The sequence below is a fragment of the Furipterus horrens genome, unplaced genomic scaffold (genome assembly GCF_987537825.1).
Source record: "Furipterus horrens unplaced genomic scaffold, mFurHor1.1.pri manual_scaffold_7, whole genome shotgun sequence".
Taxonomy (NCBI): domain Eukaryota; kingdom Metazoa; phylum Chordata; class Mammalia; order Chiroptera; family Furipteridae; genus Furipterus; species Furipterus horrens.
The window spans coordinates 53,413,113-53,430,054 of record NW_028327177.1 but is presented as its reverse complement, the minus strand read 5'-3'; the positions used below and the strand labels follow the sequence as shown (position 1 = coordinate 53,430,054).

Here is a 16,942-nt window from a genome sequence, read left to right as displayed (position 1 = left end):
TTGCCAGGGTGTCAGGGGTGAAGGAAATGGATTAAATTGTTATAAAGGTGCAAACTTTCACCTATAAATAAGTATCAGTATCTAGTGTATAAGATGGGAAATATAGTAGTTAACACCACATCGTATGATTAAAATTTGCTAACAAAGTACACCTAAAATGTTTTCACCAAACATATATATTTGGTCTTTCCAGAAGGTATCCAGCCATGTAATATGAAAAATAAAGTCATTTATTGGAGAAAATATTGAAAAGAATGCAAGATATGAGAACATTTTATATAGGACAATGATGTCCCCTTCAAAGTAGGTACCTTGGGATTTCACATGGTTCCCTTAACCGCTGTCAGCTACCCCATTGTAGTTTCCTGATTCTCATGAACAGTCTGAAATCTTCCCTTTCAAAGGTTATTGGGAAAAGTCAGAAGTTGCAGGGTGCCCAATCTGGACTGTAGGGACTGAGTCACCTGGGTAGCTTAATGTTTCAACAGAAAACTCCACTAGGTGTGATGTATGAGTGGGGAACATTGTCATGATGAATCTGCCAATCACCAGCTGCTCATCGCTGCAGCTTTCCAAATCATCTGAATAGTGTTCACAGAGGAATGTTCAAGCTTAACACAGAATCGGATACAGATTCGTTGCTCTACTTGCTCAGTTATTTTTTTTCCTTGCTCAGTCATTTTGAATGAGATGACCGCACGGTACACATGCTCACTCAGTGGAGGCATCTACTGCCCCCACTGACTAGTGCAGTGAAGTTATCATTGTTCACACATGTGCATTCCAGTCCACTCTCCCTGGCTAATAGTTTACATTGATGTTGTGCAAACCATTCTCCTTTTATTAACAATGGCTGGACTTTTTTTCTGAACACACCTATATAAATTAATGTGTCATTAAGCTGTGAGAATAATTCTTCCACAGTGTATGTGTATGTCAAATTATCATGATGTTCAATTTAAATATTTTAAAATTTTATTTGTCAACTTATAACTTAATAAAGCAGGAAAAAAAAAGGTAAGCTTCAAAAATATTTACCTTAAAATTATATACATTCAGAAGTCCTCTTGTTATTCCATGTGCATAGTAAAATATCTCCATTTAATTCTACTAATTTTAAAAATATTGTATTGGAAATACTCATATCTATATTATCCAATTTTTTTTATTTTTTAAAGATTAAGCATTGTTGTTTGTCTTTATAATTATCATTTGCAATAACATGCATAGGAAAAATTTATTTAAATACTTTACATCTACTCAACCATATTACTATTTCACATGCATCCTGGTATTAATGAAAAACAAAAAGTGTATTTTGGCATCTATGCCATTTGAAAGGAGCCTACTTCCCTTGTCTTGGCAGAGAAAATGATAAAGTCAATTTTTGGCCCAGCAAGCAAGCATAAAGAAATATTCCTTACACCTTTGATAATCCCATTTTTATTAGTTATAGGCCTAGCCCATTTCCCAAAGCTACAGTCTGTTCAAAATAATAAAATCGTATTCTATGATATTCCTTGGAAAAATATCAGCGTATAATTCTTAATATTTTAGCTTCCAGCAAGTTGCAGAGGTGAGAAGAGACAACAAATTCAAATTTCAGTCTTAAGAAGTTTAAATATTTTTTCTTTTGATTTTGTATACCACGTCATTATTTCTCTTACCAATACAGAGCAACCTTAAACATAGAAAAACTATAAGTTTTATCAAATTAGATTAAAATGAAAGACTGAGTTAATTGAGAAATAATACAAGAATTAAAAGTAGTATAATTCTTAATAACTAAAAGTTCATGTCATTGCAATAGCCCCAGAATGACAGGGTAATTTAGCCATACTTGTCAGGATACATTCTTGTATAAAACTCATAAAGCTCCATGTTATTTTAAGATAAGATTGTTGTAATACTGTTGTTAGTAATATATATAGTATGGTATTCTAAAATAGTGAATTTATTTTATATATATAGCCTAGATGTATAACTGGATTATTCAAAAGACAAACCCCTGTGTAACCTCAGTTCTGGTCATGAAAAGTAGATAGTAACTCAGCTTCTCTCTTACTACTTTGCATTCTTCCCCAGTCACAACTGGGTTCTAAAGTAATCAATATGGGTAATTATTGTCTTGGTTTGCAAAAGAATTTTTCAACAAAGAATGATTTCCCAAACACTATAGTTTATTGGAATCATATCATATGTATAAATATTTTTTCAATATCTGCTTCTTTCCATTAACTATAATTTACTAATTCTCTTTTCTGTATCTATTACTTTATTACTTATATATAATTTATTGCTATATTTTTAGAATGTGTTCAAAGTTGCACAATTTATTAATATTTTAAATTATTGGCACATAGTTGAGATTAGTAAGAATTATGCTACAATGAACATTCTCGTACATGTTCTTCAGTACTCATTTGTGTTAAGTTTATTTAAGTGAGAAATAAAACTTTCACCAGGTGTATAAGAGCTTTCTCATTTCTATAGTTTCCTACCAAAATTTGGCACTTTTATCTTTTTAATTGTAGCTAATTTGGAAGATGTACACAGGAAATACATGTTGTTTTAATATTGCAATTCTTATAGTTGTGTGGTTTAGCATTACATTTAAATATTTAATTTGTTTTGAGTTGATTTTTAAATATAGTGTGAAATAAGGGTCTACTTCCATTTTTCTACATGTGGATATTGAGTTTTTTCAACACCATTAAAGAGATTATCAATTTCCCATTTTATGTTCTTGGAATCTTTGTCAAAAATCAGTTGACTAAAAATGCATGGATTTTTTTTTTTGTCCATTAGTCTATGTATCTACTCTTATGCCAGTATCTTACTTTTTTCATTATCATCGCTCTATTCTTATTGCTCAGTATTGTTTTGGCTATTTAGGGTATTTTTTTTGTATTATGTGAAATTTAGGATTTTTCCCCCTATTTCTATGAAAAATGATACTGTGATTTTGATTGGAATCTCATCTGAAGGTTCCTTTGGTATTATGGATATTTTAAAATATTAATTCTGCCAATCCATGAACATGAGAAATCTTTCTATTTATCTATTTCTTATTGAATTTTCTTTATTAATGTTTTATAATTTTCAGTGCACAGTTTTTTACCTCTTTGGTTAAGTGTATTCCTAAATACTTTGTAATTGTTGTTGCTATTGCAAATGAGATGTTTTCTTAATTTCACTTTTTGGGTGAAAGTAAAAAAGAAAATATAAGGAAAAATCTTCTTGACACAAGTCTGGTAATGATTTTTTAGCTATGATACCAAAAACATAGTCAACAAAAATAAAAAATAAGCATGTGAGGTGGAATCATTTAAATTCCCACCTGTAGATGAGTGGATCAAAAAACTTGGTACATTTACACAATGGAATACTATGCACCACAAAGAAAGTAGGAACTCCTGCCATTTGCAACAACATGGATGGAACTAAAGAGAATTATGCTTAGTGAAGTAAGTCAGGCAAAGAAAGAAAAATACCATATGATATCACCAAATACAGGAAACTAAGGAACAACATAAACAAATGAACTAAATAGAACAAGGAACAGAATAACAGTTATTAGAGGGGAGGGGGGAGGGGGGAAGGAGAGAAGGGGGATAAGTAATAGAAGGGTTTAATCAAAGAACGTGTATAAATGACTCATGGACACGGACAATGGGGGAGGATGTAATTGTGGGAGAAGGGGTGGGCTGGGTGGGGGGGAGCAATGGGGAAAAAATGGGAAAACTGTAATTGGAAAACCAAAGAAAAAAGAAATACAAGGAAAAAAAAGTATAAAATATATTATACTGTTTTTAGATTAAATAAATAAATAAATAAATAAATAAATAAATAAATAAATGCAAGCAAGCTTCTGAACAGTAAAGAAAACAACAGTGAAAAGACAACCTCTGGAGTGGGAAAAATATTTACAAATCATATATCTAATAAAGAATTAATATCCATAATATATAAGGGACTCAGAACAACTTAACAACAGAAAGACAACCCAGTTAAAAAGTGGGCATAGGACCTGAATTGACATTTTTCAAAAAGAATATATGCAATTGGCCAATAGGCATATGAAAAGATACTCAATATCATTAAAGCATTAGGGAAATGAAAATCAAAATCACAATGAAATATTACCTTACACCTGTTAAAATGGTTATTATAAAAAAGAAAAAAATGTAGTAAGGATATTATGAAAAGAAAACTTATGTACACTGTTGGTGGGAATTTAAATTGGTATAGGCACTATGGAAAACAGTATGAAGGTTTCTCAAATACTTAAAAATAGAACTACCAAATAATCCAGGAATTCCAACTCAAGATGTATATCCTAAGAAAATAAAATCAATACCTTGAAGGGATATCTGCACTCCATGTTCATTGAATTATTATTCAGGATAGACAAAAACTGAAAAATGAATTGTGTCCATTGACATATGAATGAGTAAAGAAATGATATATACAAATATTTTCTAGCTTTAAAAAAAGGAGATTCTGGCATTTTTGAAAACATAGATAAACCTGGAAGGCATTATGCTAAGTGAAGTAAACCAGACAAAACAAGACAAATATTCTATGATCTTATTTTTATGTGGAATGTTTTTTTTAAAGAGCAAACTTATAAAAGCAAAGAGTAAATGGGAGCTGCCAGCAGCTTAAAGGATAAAGGCAATGGGGTGTTGTTGGTCAAAGGGGACAAAAGTTGAGTAATACAGAATAGATAAGTTATGAAGTTCTAAAGCACAGAATGATGACTATAGTTAATAGTACTGTATTATGAAATGTACTGAGAGTTGATGTTAACTGTGTGAGGTGTCTGAGATGTTAACTAGCTTGATTGTGATAATCATTTCACTATATATATATATATATATATACACACACACACACATATATATATCAAAACATCATCATTTAAGCCTAAAATATATATAATTTTATTTGTCAAATATAAATTAATAAACTAGCAACACTTATTTTATGAACACTTAAGTTGATATATAAGTTGAATAGTCATAATTTCCTTTATGAAATGTATCATTAATATGCATCTGTCTCTCCTTTTCTTATTCCATATTATTGTTATTTTCTCACTTTTAAATCTTTGTTTTTAATATTTGGGATACTCAGGAATATTATTTATTTTTGAATTATAATTTTGTACCAGAAACATTGACAAACTTACAAATGCTTTATAGCTTTTTACTTTAAAACAATTTTATATTTTTATATACAAATTCAAGTTACAATAAAATGATAATTTTTTTCTTTTTCTTAAATCTTCCACTTTTATTTTTTCACATAACATTGGGTAAATCTTAAATTTATGGTTATTTTTAATATTGGCAGTGAATATTCCTGTATTGTTAATGATCTCAAGGGGATATTTTCAACAATTAACCATGAAGTGTGGTGCTCTTTCTTATATTAATATCTTTACTTAGATTAAGTTTTATTGATATTTTTAGAGTTTTTGTTATGAATATATGTTGAATTTTATTAAAACTTCTTCTGCATTTTTAGAGATTTTACTAGTTTATTTTTTATTTTACACTTGAAATTTGTATTTAAAATTATTTTTATTACTTTCAGGTATATAGCAGAGAGGCTAGACAATTTTAATCCTTCATTCTATTTATGTGGGAAATTATATTAAATTTATTTGATTAACAAATGTACATATTTTATATTTAAAGTGATGAAATGTAAATTTCATTTTTCATACTGACTATCTTTGTCAGGTTTGCTGTTAAGGTCATGCTGGTCCCATAAATTGTGTTGTGGAAGTGACCATTCTGTTATTCTCTTCTCTGAGGACTTTATAAATATTTGGTTTATTTTTTCTTAAATGTTAAGTAGGGATTGATATGAGAGCTGTGCAATACAATGGACATGGACAACTGATTGTGGATTGACTGTGGGAGAAGGGGATGGCTCAGGCAGGGGAGAGCAATGAGGGAAAATTGGAACAACTGTAATGGAGCCAAAATAAAAAACAATTGTTTTGAATTAAGTTAAAGACAACTTAGCACTACAAGAGTCACTGTACGGAAAAAGCTCAGTGAACTTTTTGGCCAACCCAATATTTTCTAACTACCTGATTGAAATTCTCAGATTATTGACTTCAGGATTCTTAAATACATGCACATAGGTTAAAATTCTAATACTAGCCTTTGCTGAATCTCTTATGTTTGATGTGTCATTTTCCTTGTCATTTAACTCAAAGTGTTTTTTAACCCCTGTGTGATTTTTCTTTGACCTGTGGACATTTATTACTTAATTTCTAAATATTTTGGGGTGGGTATTCTAGTTATCATTAACTATTTCCCTTTAATTCTTTTGATATGTAGGACCTAGCACATTATTAAATGATAAAACTTATTTGAGACCACCTTAATCAGCAAAAAAACCCATAATTATGTCTTGCAGTTTCCAGTAAACTTAAAAAAAAGTATACTCAATTTTTGTTGTCTATTGTCCTACATGTTAATAGGCAAATTTTATTAATTATATTGTTCATAATTTCCATAACTTGATGGATTTTTTTACTCTGATTACTCAATTATTGAATTGTGTTAAACTTTCCTTCCATGATTATCAATTTATTTATTTTGTTGTTATGACAGCTTATATTTTTATAGCTTTTAAAATTTGGTCATCAGATACATTGAATATAAGTATTACTATGAATTTTTTTACATTTGACACTACCTCATTCTGAAATTTTCCTCTTTATTTCTAGTAAAAATTCTTGCCTTAAGTCTACATTTTCTAATATTAGTATTGCTAGGCCAGTTTATTTTTGTCTACAGTTTGTTTCGTATAATGTTTTCATTTCTTTCTTTATAAACTTTCTGTACTCTTAGATGTAACTTATACAAACAGAACATAGGGTTTGTGTGTATGTACATGTGAAAATGTCTATAGAACACATTTATCCTATTGATGTATAGTATAATTATTACCATATTTTGGTCACATCCTGTATCCTTGTTGTGTATTATTCTTTTTTATTAGTTATAACCTTATTATATATAATTCTTTTTATTAGTTATCTTTTATTTCTTTTACATTTTCTTTTGAATATTGTTTAATATTTATTTTTCCCTTTATTGTGAAGTTTTGTATTTTTCACTGTCTTTATCTTTCTTTTTATACTTTAAAAACTTATAGCTCTTTTTTAACATGATAAATATTAAAAACATATCCATATTTTAAAATAATCAAGGTCTTCTTCTATTTGAGAATAATAAAGAATTCAATTCCCAAAAGTTTCAGAACTACTGCTTACTCTTTTATACCCATTTTGCAAAGAAGTTACATTAGAGATTATCATTACCGCTGAAATAATTACTTTAGATATTACAAAATCTAGACTACTAAATCATAATATTAAATTTACTTATATAGTTTTCACATACAGTACAGGACCTTAGATATTTTAACCAAAACCATCTCCTTATGAATTGTAATGTTTTTATCATGCTAAAATGATTAATAAATTTACACAGTATTTACATCCCTTTAGCTCACCGTTGTCTATTTTTTCCCTCTGAAGACCCAATTTGCTTCTTAGTGCTGATTTTAGAATGCTAAGTGTAAATTTCATATCCATCTTAATAGAGAATTTTGCTCTGGATGGAATTCTGGGCTGGCTGTTATTTTCATTCTATACCATGCAGGTTATGTTCTATAATATTTTGAATTTCATTACCTCTGATGAGAATTCAGTTACCAGTATAACTGTTTCTTCTGCACACATGAGGTGGAAAATATATTCTCCCAGGTACCTTTACCACACAGATTGTGGTAAGAGATAAATGAAATTACATCAATACACTTTAAGAATGTAATACTCATGTACAACAACCAAATGATAGAAAGAGGAATAACCATATAAGTTTTTTGGAAATTGATCCATCTAAGTTTAAGAGCTAGAAGCAAAAATGTTGTAACTTCCATTTTACATATGAATAATACTTGAACAAATTTGACTCATCTTAGATCAGTGACTAAACCAAGAAAGGCACAGGAGAGATGTGGTAGACCACACTAGTGGTAATAGCATCAAATCTCTCTCTTTGGCTTATCTCCTTACCCACTTAAATATCACACTCCAAAATAGTAAAATGTCACTAATTGGAAAACAAATGGTATAAGTCAAACTCTATTACAAATAAATATTTTCTTAGTATGAACAGTATAAAGTGGGAGGCATAACACATGTCAAATTGGATTGTATAGGTAATAAAGACTAGATAAGTCCTAATGGAATGAAGCATTATAAATTATTATGAGTGGTTCATATGTATTTATTGAAGGTAAATCTGGTTAATGTACTTTTGCACCAATTAACGATAATTTTATTAGAGCATTAAGATATCCCAAGATATGAAAAATACACATAATACATCTGATATGAGACTTCATTGGTAGTAATTATATTCAATTTCCCTGCAGATAGTCTACATGGGCTGGTGTGAAGCACGAGAACAGGACTCCCTTCAAGACTGTGTGTACTCTCCAATATTTCTGGCTCTGAGGGGATCCTGTCTTTTCAAATTTCTGGCACCCCCAGTAAGTGTTTTTGTCAAACATTTTATTTTTCCCATAGTATTATAACAGAGTGACATCAACTTAATGATAACAAATAGCATGTTACCAATGTATTTTTAAAATAAGATACAGAAAAAAAAAACAGTCCAAATGTTTTTTAATATATTTCACTAAATTTATATGTTCCGGCATTAAACTTTATTTTATAACCCTTTAAAAATATAAAAATATTTTCTATTTAGACACTTATGACAGTCCAAATATCTTTATATGGCACAGGTTTGCCTACATCAAATCAATAGTAATTTTGATATCATATATACAAGTAATTGGGCTTTGTATTAAATATGTATGGGTATCTATTGCACCTAATGTCTTGCTTTTGGAAACATGTATCTTACACAATAGTAGATTCTCAATAGATCTGTTAAAAATAAATATCAAATGCCAGACCACTAACTTACAGGTCTAAAAATGAATTAGGCCTTGGAATTATCAAGTCCGACTTGCTGATATTTTGAATGTCTGTCTATATAAATTTAAAACATCAGGAAGGCAAGTAAAAAGCCATTAATCTTTATATTTTTTACTATATTACTACTATGAATTATTTCTTATGACTAGACAGATATATTGTTTTGACTTCAGTAAGTGAAACAACTTCATTTTAGTGTTTGGTGTTACCAAAATTTTGTAAGGTTCACATATTGGAATGACTTATAATATAAATTATGGTCTTTTAAAAAATTAAAACCAGTGTTACTATGTAGTATTCTTCTTTGGAGGTGTGTGTGTGTGTGTGTGTGTGTGTGTGTGCGTGTGTGCGCACGCATCTGCATATATGAAATATAAATATGATTTATATATAAAGAATAAACACATTATTTAAAATGTGCAAAGATATTGAGCAAATGGAGCTTGTTGCTACTAATATGAGATATTTGCTGAAAGAGGACAAGAAATGGTGATAAAGCTCAGAAGAGAGGAAACAACATTCTACATGGACCTTTATGAGGGTAACTTCACAACTGAGAGACTATAGTACATGTAACAGGTTGCCTTATGCTCCATAGTATATAAATAACATAAAAGGGGAATAGGAGCTATCTTTCTAAAACAAATAGCATATTAGTTTTTCATCTTTTAAAGGTGACAACGTGGGACTGGACTCGAGCAGAGAAAACATTTTCAGTTTATGAGATTATGTGCAAGATTCTCAAGGTATGGTTAATAAGTACTGAATATTCCTCAGCAAACAGTGGTTCTGGGGTCATAAGTAGCCCATGAGAAGAAATGATGCATGGATATAAGATAAAATACAATATGAAGACACATAAAATATATATATAGTCAGAGAAATGTGTTGGCACCTTTATATTGGCTTACATAATTGTTAAGCAGATGCTGCAATCCCTCAGAGTCTTGGAAAAGAATGGGGAAGCTTGATAGGAATTCATTGAGGAAGAAGTAGAAAGTTCAACTGGAAATTGTCTGAATTTAAACATTAATTATTAACATAATTTTTGCTGAGTAAAATGCAGAAAAAAAGCTTTGGATAAAATATGGATTTAGAAAATATAGAAAATATAAAGGTATATTCAAAGAAAGGTATTTTTTAATTCTCAGGGTTAGGTTATATCTCTGATTATGCAAAACAATCTACAATTTTTAAAATCAATTATATTCCTGTGCTATATGTAAAATTATTGAAATAGAAAGTCATCAAGTACTCTTTAAAATTCCAAGTGGTTTTGTTACAGAACCCCTGGGCTGCTCCAGTTGAAAACAAACCCGCGGGCTCTTTAGTTAGGGGCCCGATTGCCCGCCGCCAAAATTATAACTCTCAATACCAGAGTTTAGTGAAAAGAAAAAGAATAGTTTATTTAACAGTTATATAGATTTAGTTATTTGCGGATTTCTGTTGTTAAGTCTTATGTTCTTTAAAACACCCATAAACACATATCCTTGCCTCCCCCCTACCAAACCAGGCTAGTTTTAGAAAAGTCAGAGAAACCCTTTCCCTACTTTCCAAACACAGTTCAGCTTTACCAGTAGCTGCCAATCATTCACTCCTGATTGGGGAGACCTCGTCTGTGTTATGGGGTCCACCAGCTTTTAATCCAGAACCTCATGGATTCTCAGCCTCCTTGTAAACTGTATAGTTAGTCCTTTTGTAATCCGCACAGTCAGCCTCATCCTTAGTCCAATTCGCACAGTCCGCCTTAACCTTAGTTAAATCCGCACAGTCAGTCCTAACCTTAGTTAAATCCGCACAGTCAGCCCGCCTAAAATGTCTGCCGCTTATTTTTAAATCCCTGACTACATCCTCTGATGTAGTGGGTGCAGTAACCAGTTCTGACCATTCACAGAACCTTACGCAGGTTCTGTGTGCTTTCTCCATACCATCCCCTGGTTCAAGACTCCTCCCATCTACCTGAGGCTTTGGATGCATTAAAGCCATTTTGCATAAAAAAGACACTAGCCACCGGCCTCAGGCATGTGGAGGCATTCTGAAAAGCTGCTTCCTTCTCCCCATCCCCCAGCTGCAAACTCTGGGGTTTTTTGGAACACCCCTGTTTCTGTAACAGTTTCTGTGCCATTTTAATAATTAGAAATGGTAATACTTTATAAAACAAATAATAATCTACATTTTAGTTTCTACTTTAGGGTCTGCAGGCTTGAAAGTACTATAGATTGATTATTAGTCCTAATGAAAGTTGATCTTGCTTATGTAATCAAGGAAGATTAAGTCCCTTGTATTTTATGTCAATTATTTCTCTTGAGTTAAAGATTCAGTAAAGTAGAAAGTGCTGAAACATTTGAAGCATAATGAAATGTATCAAATGCATCTGAAAACAGAGACAAAGAAAAATGATTACCTCAAAAGTGATCATAATTTTCCCTGTAGAAAAACTATACATTAAATGTGACATTTACAATAACACAGAGCTAAATAAAAATATAGGTCATTGCTTTCTCATCACAGTGCATGCTTTTAGTTCTATAGTGTGAGTAATGTTGGAAGAACAACTTTGATATACTTGGATTTATCGTTAGTAAAAAAGCTCTGGAGACTTGCAAAAGATGTACAAGTATCTAAAGAAAAAAGAAACCATACTCAACTCCAGTTATCTGAAATAATTACCCGAATGGCTAATAAGACAGCTTTCCAATAAAATTTTTAGCAGGAAAAAAGAAAAAGAAAAGAAAAGGAGCACTAGTGTAACTAAAAAGAAAGAATAAAGGAAGAGAGGAAGGAAAAATGGAAGCAAGAGAGAGAGGAAAAAGAGGAAGGAAAAGAGAAACAGAAAGGAAAAATAAAGACAGAAATCCAGAAACTAACTACCCTAACAAATCTGTTATTTTAATCCATTCCCTTATACTTCAATATAACTTTTTCATACATTAATATAACTTTCATATCTAGCATGCATTTCTATATTCTTATTTAGATTTATTTTTGTAAACTTCTATTTAAAAAAGTGTAAACAGTTAATATAATGTAGTTTAATACTTTAAATGAGGACAATTTTAAAGGAGATGATATGAAATATGTCCAGTTCCTATAAATGCTTTTATTTTTTAAATGCAAAGTTAGGATTATATGGTTTGTAATCTGCTTTTTATGTAAAAATGTCTTCAACTTCAAATGTAAATTAATATTCTAAAAATGCTGTGACTTTTTCTGGTAGTTATTATCTATCAGTTATTTGGCCTTATTTATTTAGCAGTTTAGATACTTCCTCAGTTATCAGACATACCTAAATGATCATTCTTTGATATTTAAAAGATAAACTTTGATTATCATTGTATACCAAGTAAACTGCTAAGCACTTGTTATGGCTAGAAAGAAAAGACAGAAAAAAATATCTCCTTTCATTGAGCTTACATTTTATTAGGGTTGCACTGATATTCAGTAAATATAAAAGGACAATAAATAGATAGTAAAGAATTGATCTTTGCCCACAGCCTATTACATAACTTTCTAGTAATTTCCTTTAATATAAATTCCAAGTTTAGGAATTCCTGGGTGGAAAATATACTGACAATGTTTTTATATCTAAATTGCCTACAGGAAAATCCATATCAGCATATACTACTATCACAAGTATCTGGAAGTGCCCATGTATTTGCATTCTGTCAAATTAAAATCAAAGAGTACTTCTCATTTCATTTTTCTATATAAAATTTGCCTTAAGCTTATTAGTTGCTTTGGGAAAATATTTACGTAGATAACTGAGTCCTAGAGATAAATATTTTGACATCAAATAAGTTATAAATCTACACTTACTTGTTACATGTAAAAAAAAACATTTCTACCATTATTGAATAAAACACTAATAATATTCTATGCTCTATGGATTTACAGTTAATATACAAAATTATGCATTGAAGGTCTTCTTTCCCAAAAAGAATATTGTCAGAACATGGAAGCAGCTAGAATGCACACCTGGACTTTTGGCATATGCAAATTAACCATATGCAAATAAACCTGGTGTAGCAGGTTCCCAGAGGAAATGTTAATGGACCTAGCCCGATATGTTAACTAACCTGGTGGGGGAGAGCAATAAGATGTAAATGACCTACTGAATATGTTGATAAGCAAATTCACCCTCACTGAAATGTGTGTTGGACAAGTATAAAAAGGCACCTGCAGAAGTCCAGGCAGGCAATTGCTATGGGCCCACATGGTGGACCAGGAGTCTCCACTCCCCATTTCCCATTCCCCAATCCCTGCTCCCATTCCCCTTCCTCCTATGGGCCCCTGGAGTTGGTCTGAGAGATGCCTCTTCCCTCCTCCCATCCCCCCTTTTCCCTCAATAAACCCGTTGCCTGATCCCACAGTGGTCTCCAGTTGATTTCTCATATATTTTATATAACACAAAAATAGAGGAGTATACATAAGACTCAGTGCTAGATGAATTATTTTCCTGCGTGTATATCAGTGCCAGGAGGATCATTGGCTTGAAAAGAAGCCTAGTCTCAGATATTTGGGTTTGGATAGCAAATCTCAAAGGGGATTTCTAATTATCAGCCAACTATCATAATTAGAAGTTCTCTACAAGTTGTATGAGTTGTAGACGTCTCTCTGCAGAAGAAGATCTTTTAAATAAAACAAAGTTAAAAGTACAGTTTAGTAATCTGGGTCACAGAACATCTCACCTGGAACCACTAATTGGGAAAATCCTCTGTAATAACAAAAATGAAGAAATAGTCATTATACAGTATATACAACTTACATGTACATCCCAGTTATTGCTCCGAGTGTCTTATGTAATGATTTATCTAATAATTACAACACTGCTATGAGGCAGTTATCATTCCCATTTTACAGATAGGAAAACTGAGACAAAATTTATGTAAATAGCTCAAGAAAATATAGCTACTAAATGTTAGAGTTAAGAATTTAAATCTTGCAAATTGTCTCAACAATCTGTGCTCTTACATGTTATACTATATTGCCCCTTTCTCTCTCATACTATAAGCATGGATAGATTGGTTGGAAAGATGAGAATGAGAAACCTGGCCTGGTACTGATGAGAGATAACCCCTCTACAAATAGATATTACATTACCTTTTACAGATGTATTAGTCACTGTAAACTTTCATTTTTTCATTTGTTCAAAGGGGCTAATTAAGCATATATAGGTTATTGTAAATATTAGCAATCCATTAATTAATTTGAGAATGCTCTTTTCTTTACTAATTCGTATTATAAATATTTACTAAGTACTCTCTATGTACCAAACACTCCACTAGGTATCAGAGATTCGATGCAAGTGTATGGGGAGTTTAAGCTAACAAAAAGCCTAGCAACAAAGGAACTCAGGAAAGGCATTGTAGAGGAGGCCTTAAATTAACTCAAAATCTAAATGATTATTAAAAGACTCAACAGATAAAGATGTTTTTGGTTGGGGATGGAGTTTGGTGAGTGAGAAGAGAATAAAAGTTTTATGGGCATTGGATGTAATTTGTAAACTTGCCAAGGTGTACAAAGAAGGATACATTTTAACAACTAAAATACATCCAGCTTGGCTATAGATTGCTTAGGTATGAGGTTTGTGTTAATGTTTGTGTGTGGGAAAACTATTAAAATAAAATAATAAGGAATATGAATCTAATTTGAAGAAAAAAAATAGATCCACTGACGTATTTCAAGTATGAGGAGTGATAGAAATTGCCTTTTTTTGAAAAGGGACTTCTAGGTCTATGAGATGTGATTGGAGGGGCTTCTGCAAAGATACTTGTCAGAGATGGCATGTTTAAAACAAGGGCTGGAGAGGTGTGGGGAAGAGGAGAAGGACTTGTGTGAAAGATTGCATAAAGGTCCATGGTCAGTCAGCACACACATGTGGTCACTCAGCACAGACAGTCTAAGGAGGCCAGAACTATGACACTGCTTTTGCTTTCCTATTTACCTGATATCTAACTTTCTAACATAGCACTGGAGTGGAATGTATTTGAATGAAGATATGTCATGTTTTAAACTCCAGACTAAACTTCAAAAAGCCTTTAATTCTGCCTCATAGTCATGCTATATTTTTTAAGTCCATCCTTTTGCCTAATCTACCAAAAGCTATGTTAAACTTTCTTTCATTTTCTGAAAATTAACATATACTTCTTATTGTCACTCATAGGTGATGATTCTATTTCCTACTAGTAAACTATATCAGCATTGCAAATATCCATTGCAGTCCTATCCTCATAGATAACCCCTTGCTCTTACCTAAGACCAGGAATTCCCATTGTAATTGATGTCCACTCTGACATACCAGGGACACCAACATTTTTATCCTGATGACCTTCAACACATATGTTTTGCCCAAACATCACCCTGGAGTTCTAAATATTTAACAATATACACAGCTATGTGCTGACATGTCAAATAGAAACTTAAGATATTAAAAATGTAAATTTATGATTGAACAATTAAGAATATGAAACACATGAAGACTAGGGAAGAAAGAAAGAAAACTAAAATTTTGTTAATTTTTACATAACCTAGAAGAAGGAGGGGTGGTCAACAGATATTTTATATAAAGTAGAAAAGCCAATACTCTAGACAATTGACTGATACCACACTAAGTCTCAGCATTGGTACACTTACTGTTAGAAGCTTTTGGGTGCCAATCAAGAGGGATGTGTCCAGATGTTATGGAACCTATCATTTGTTTCAATATTGAGGCCCCATAAGTTTTCTAAAAATGTGCAAAATTAGAAATGTAAAATTAGGTTCAAAAGTGAATATTTAGAATGATACAAAATCACAATACTGAATAATTTTAAAAGTGGAAAAATACCACAAAATGGTTACATTTATTAAAAAATAATTATATTTTTAGGCACTGTGTAATGCTGCTTTATAGTATCTTTTACCCCTACTTTTTGGGAGCTGTGTAATCTTTGATCATCTCTTAATATGATAGGTATGAAATATTTAAAATGATGAAATACAGGGCCCTACAACCAAGACTACTGTACTCATAAATGCTATCATTTAAAATTAAAGGAGAAATAAAGAGCTTCTCAGAAAAGAAAAATCTAAAGTTTATCCATTAAACCAGTATTACCAGAAATGTCAAAGAGTCTTTTAAAAAAGGAGAAAAAAAGAGAAATATAAATACAGAATATAAAATGGCAATAAGCACATACCTACAAAAAATCACTTTAAATGTAAATCACTTAAATGCTCCAATCACAAGACAGAGTGTAGCTGAATAGATAAGAAAATAAGACCCATATATATGCTATTTACAAGATAATTACCTCAGAATGAAAGATGCATGCATACTAAAAGAATGATAAAAGAAATTTTATGCAAATGGAAACAAACAGAAAAAGCTGGTATATCAATTCTTAGACAAAAAAGACTTTAAAACAATGGGTATAATGAGACAAATAAGTACATTATAATAAATGGGTCCATCCAACAAGAAACAATACCCCTATAGGACACATTAGACAAGATGGATTTAATTCATATTTTCATAGATCACACCAAAGCAGCAGAATATACATTCTTTTCATGTTTTCATAGAACATTCTGTAGGATAGACTATATGTTGAGACACAAATCAAGTCTCAATAAATTTTAAAAGACTTGAAATCATATCAAGCATCTTCTCCAACCACAATGGTATAAAACATGAAATCAATTAAGAGAAAAAAACTGAAAACATAAACACATGGAGGCTAAAAAACATGTTACTAAATAATAAATGGGTTAACAATGATGCCAAGCAAAAAATCAAGTTACCTTGAGACAAATGAAACTGATAACCCAGAAACACAAAATTTATGGGACACAACAAAAAGAGTTATAAGAGGGAAATTCATAGCAATCCAAGCCTACCTCAAAAATCAAGAAAAATCTCAA

The 16,942-nt window shown here is 31.2% G+C and overlaps 1 protein-coding gene across 1 annotated transcript in view; it reads left to right on the top strand.

Moving 5' to 3' along the window:
- The window catches only part of SNTG1 (syntrophin gamma 1), an 850,024-nt gene that overhangs the window by 734,828 nt on the left and 98,254 nt on the right, over positions 1 to 16,942 (top strand). The window contains exons 14-15 of the mRNA XM_090283711.1: positions 8,470 to 8,586; positions 9,715 to 9,786. Coding sequence (XP_090139837.1) covers positions 8,470 to 8,586; positions 9,715 to 9,786 — 189 coding nt within the window. The remainder of the gene's footprint in view (positions 1 to 8,469; positions 8,587 to 9,714; positions 9,787 to 16,942) is intronic.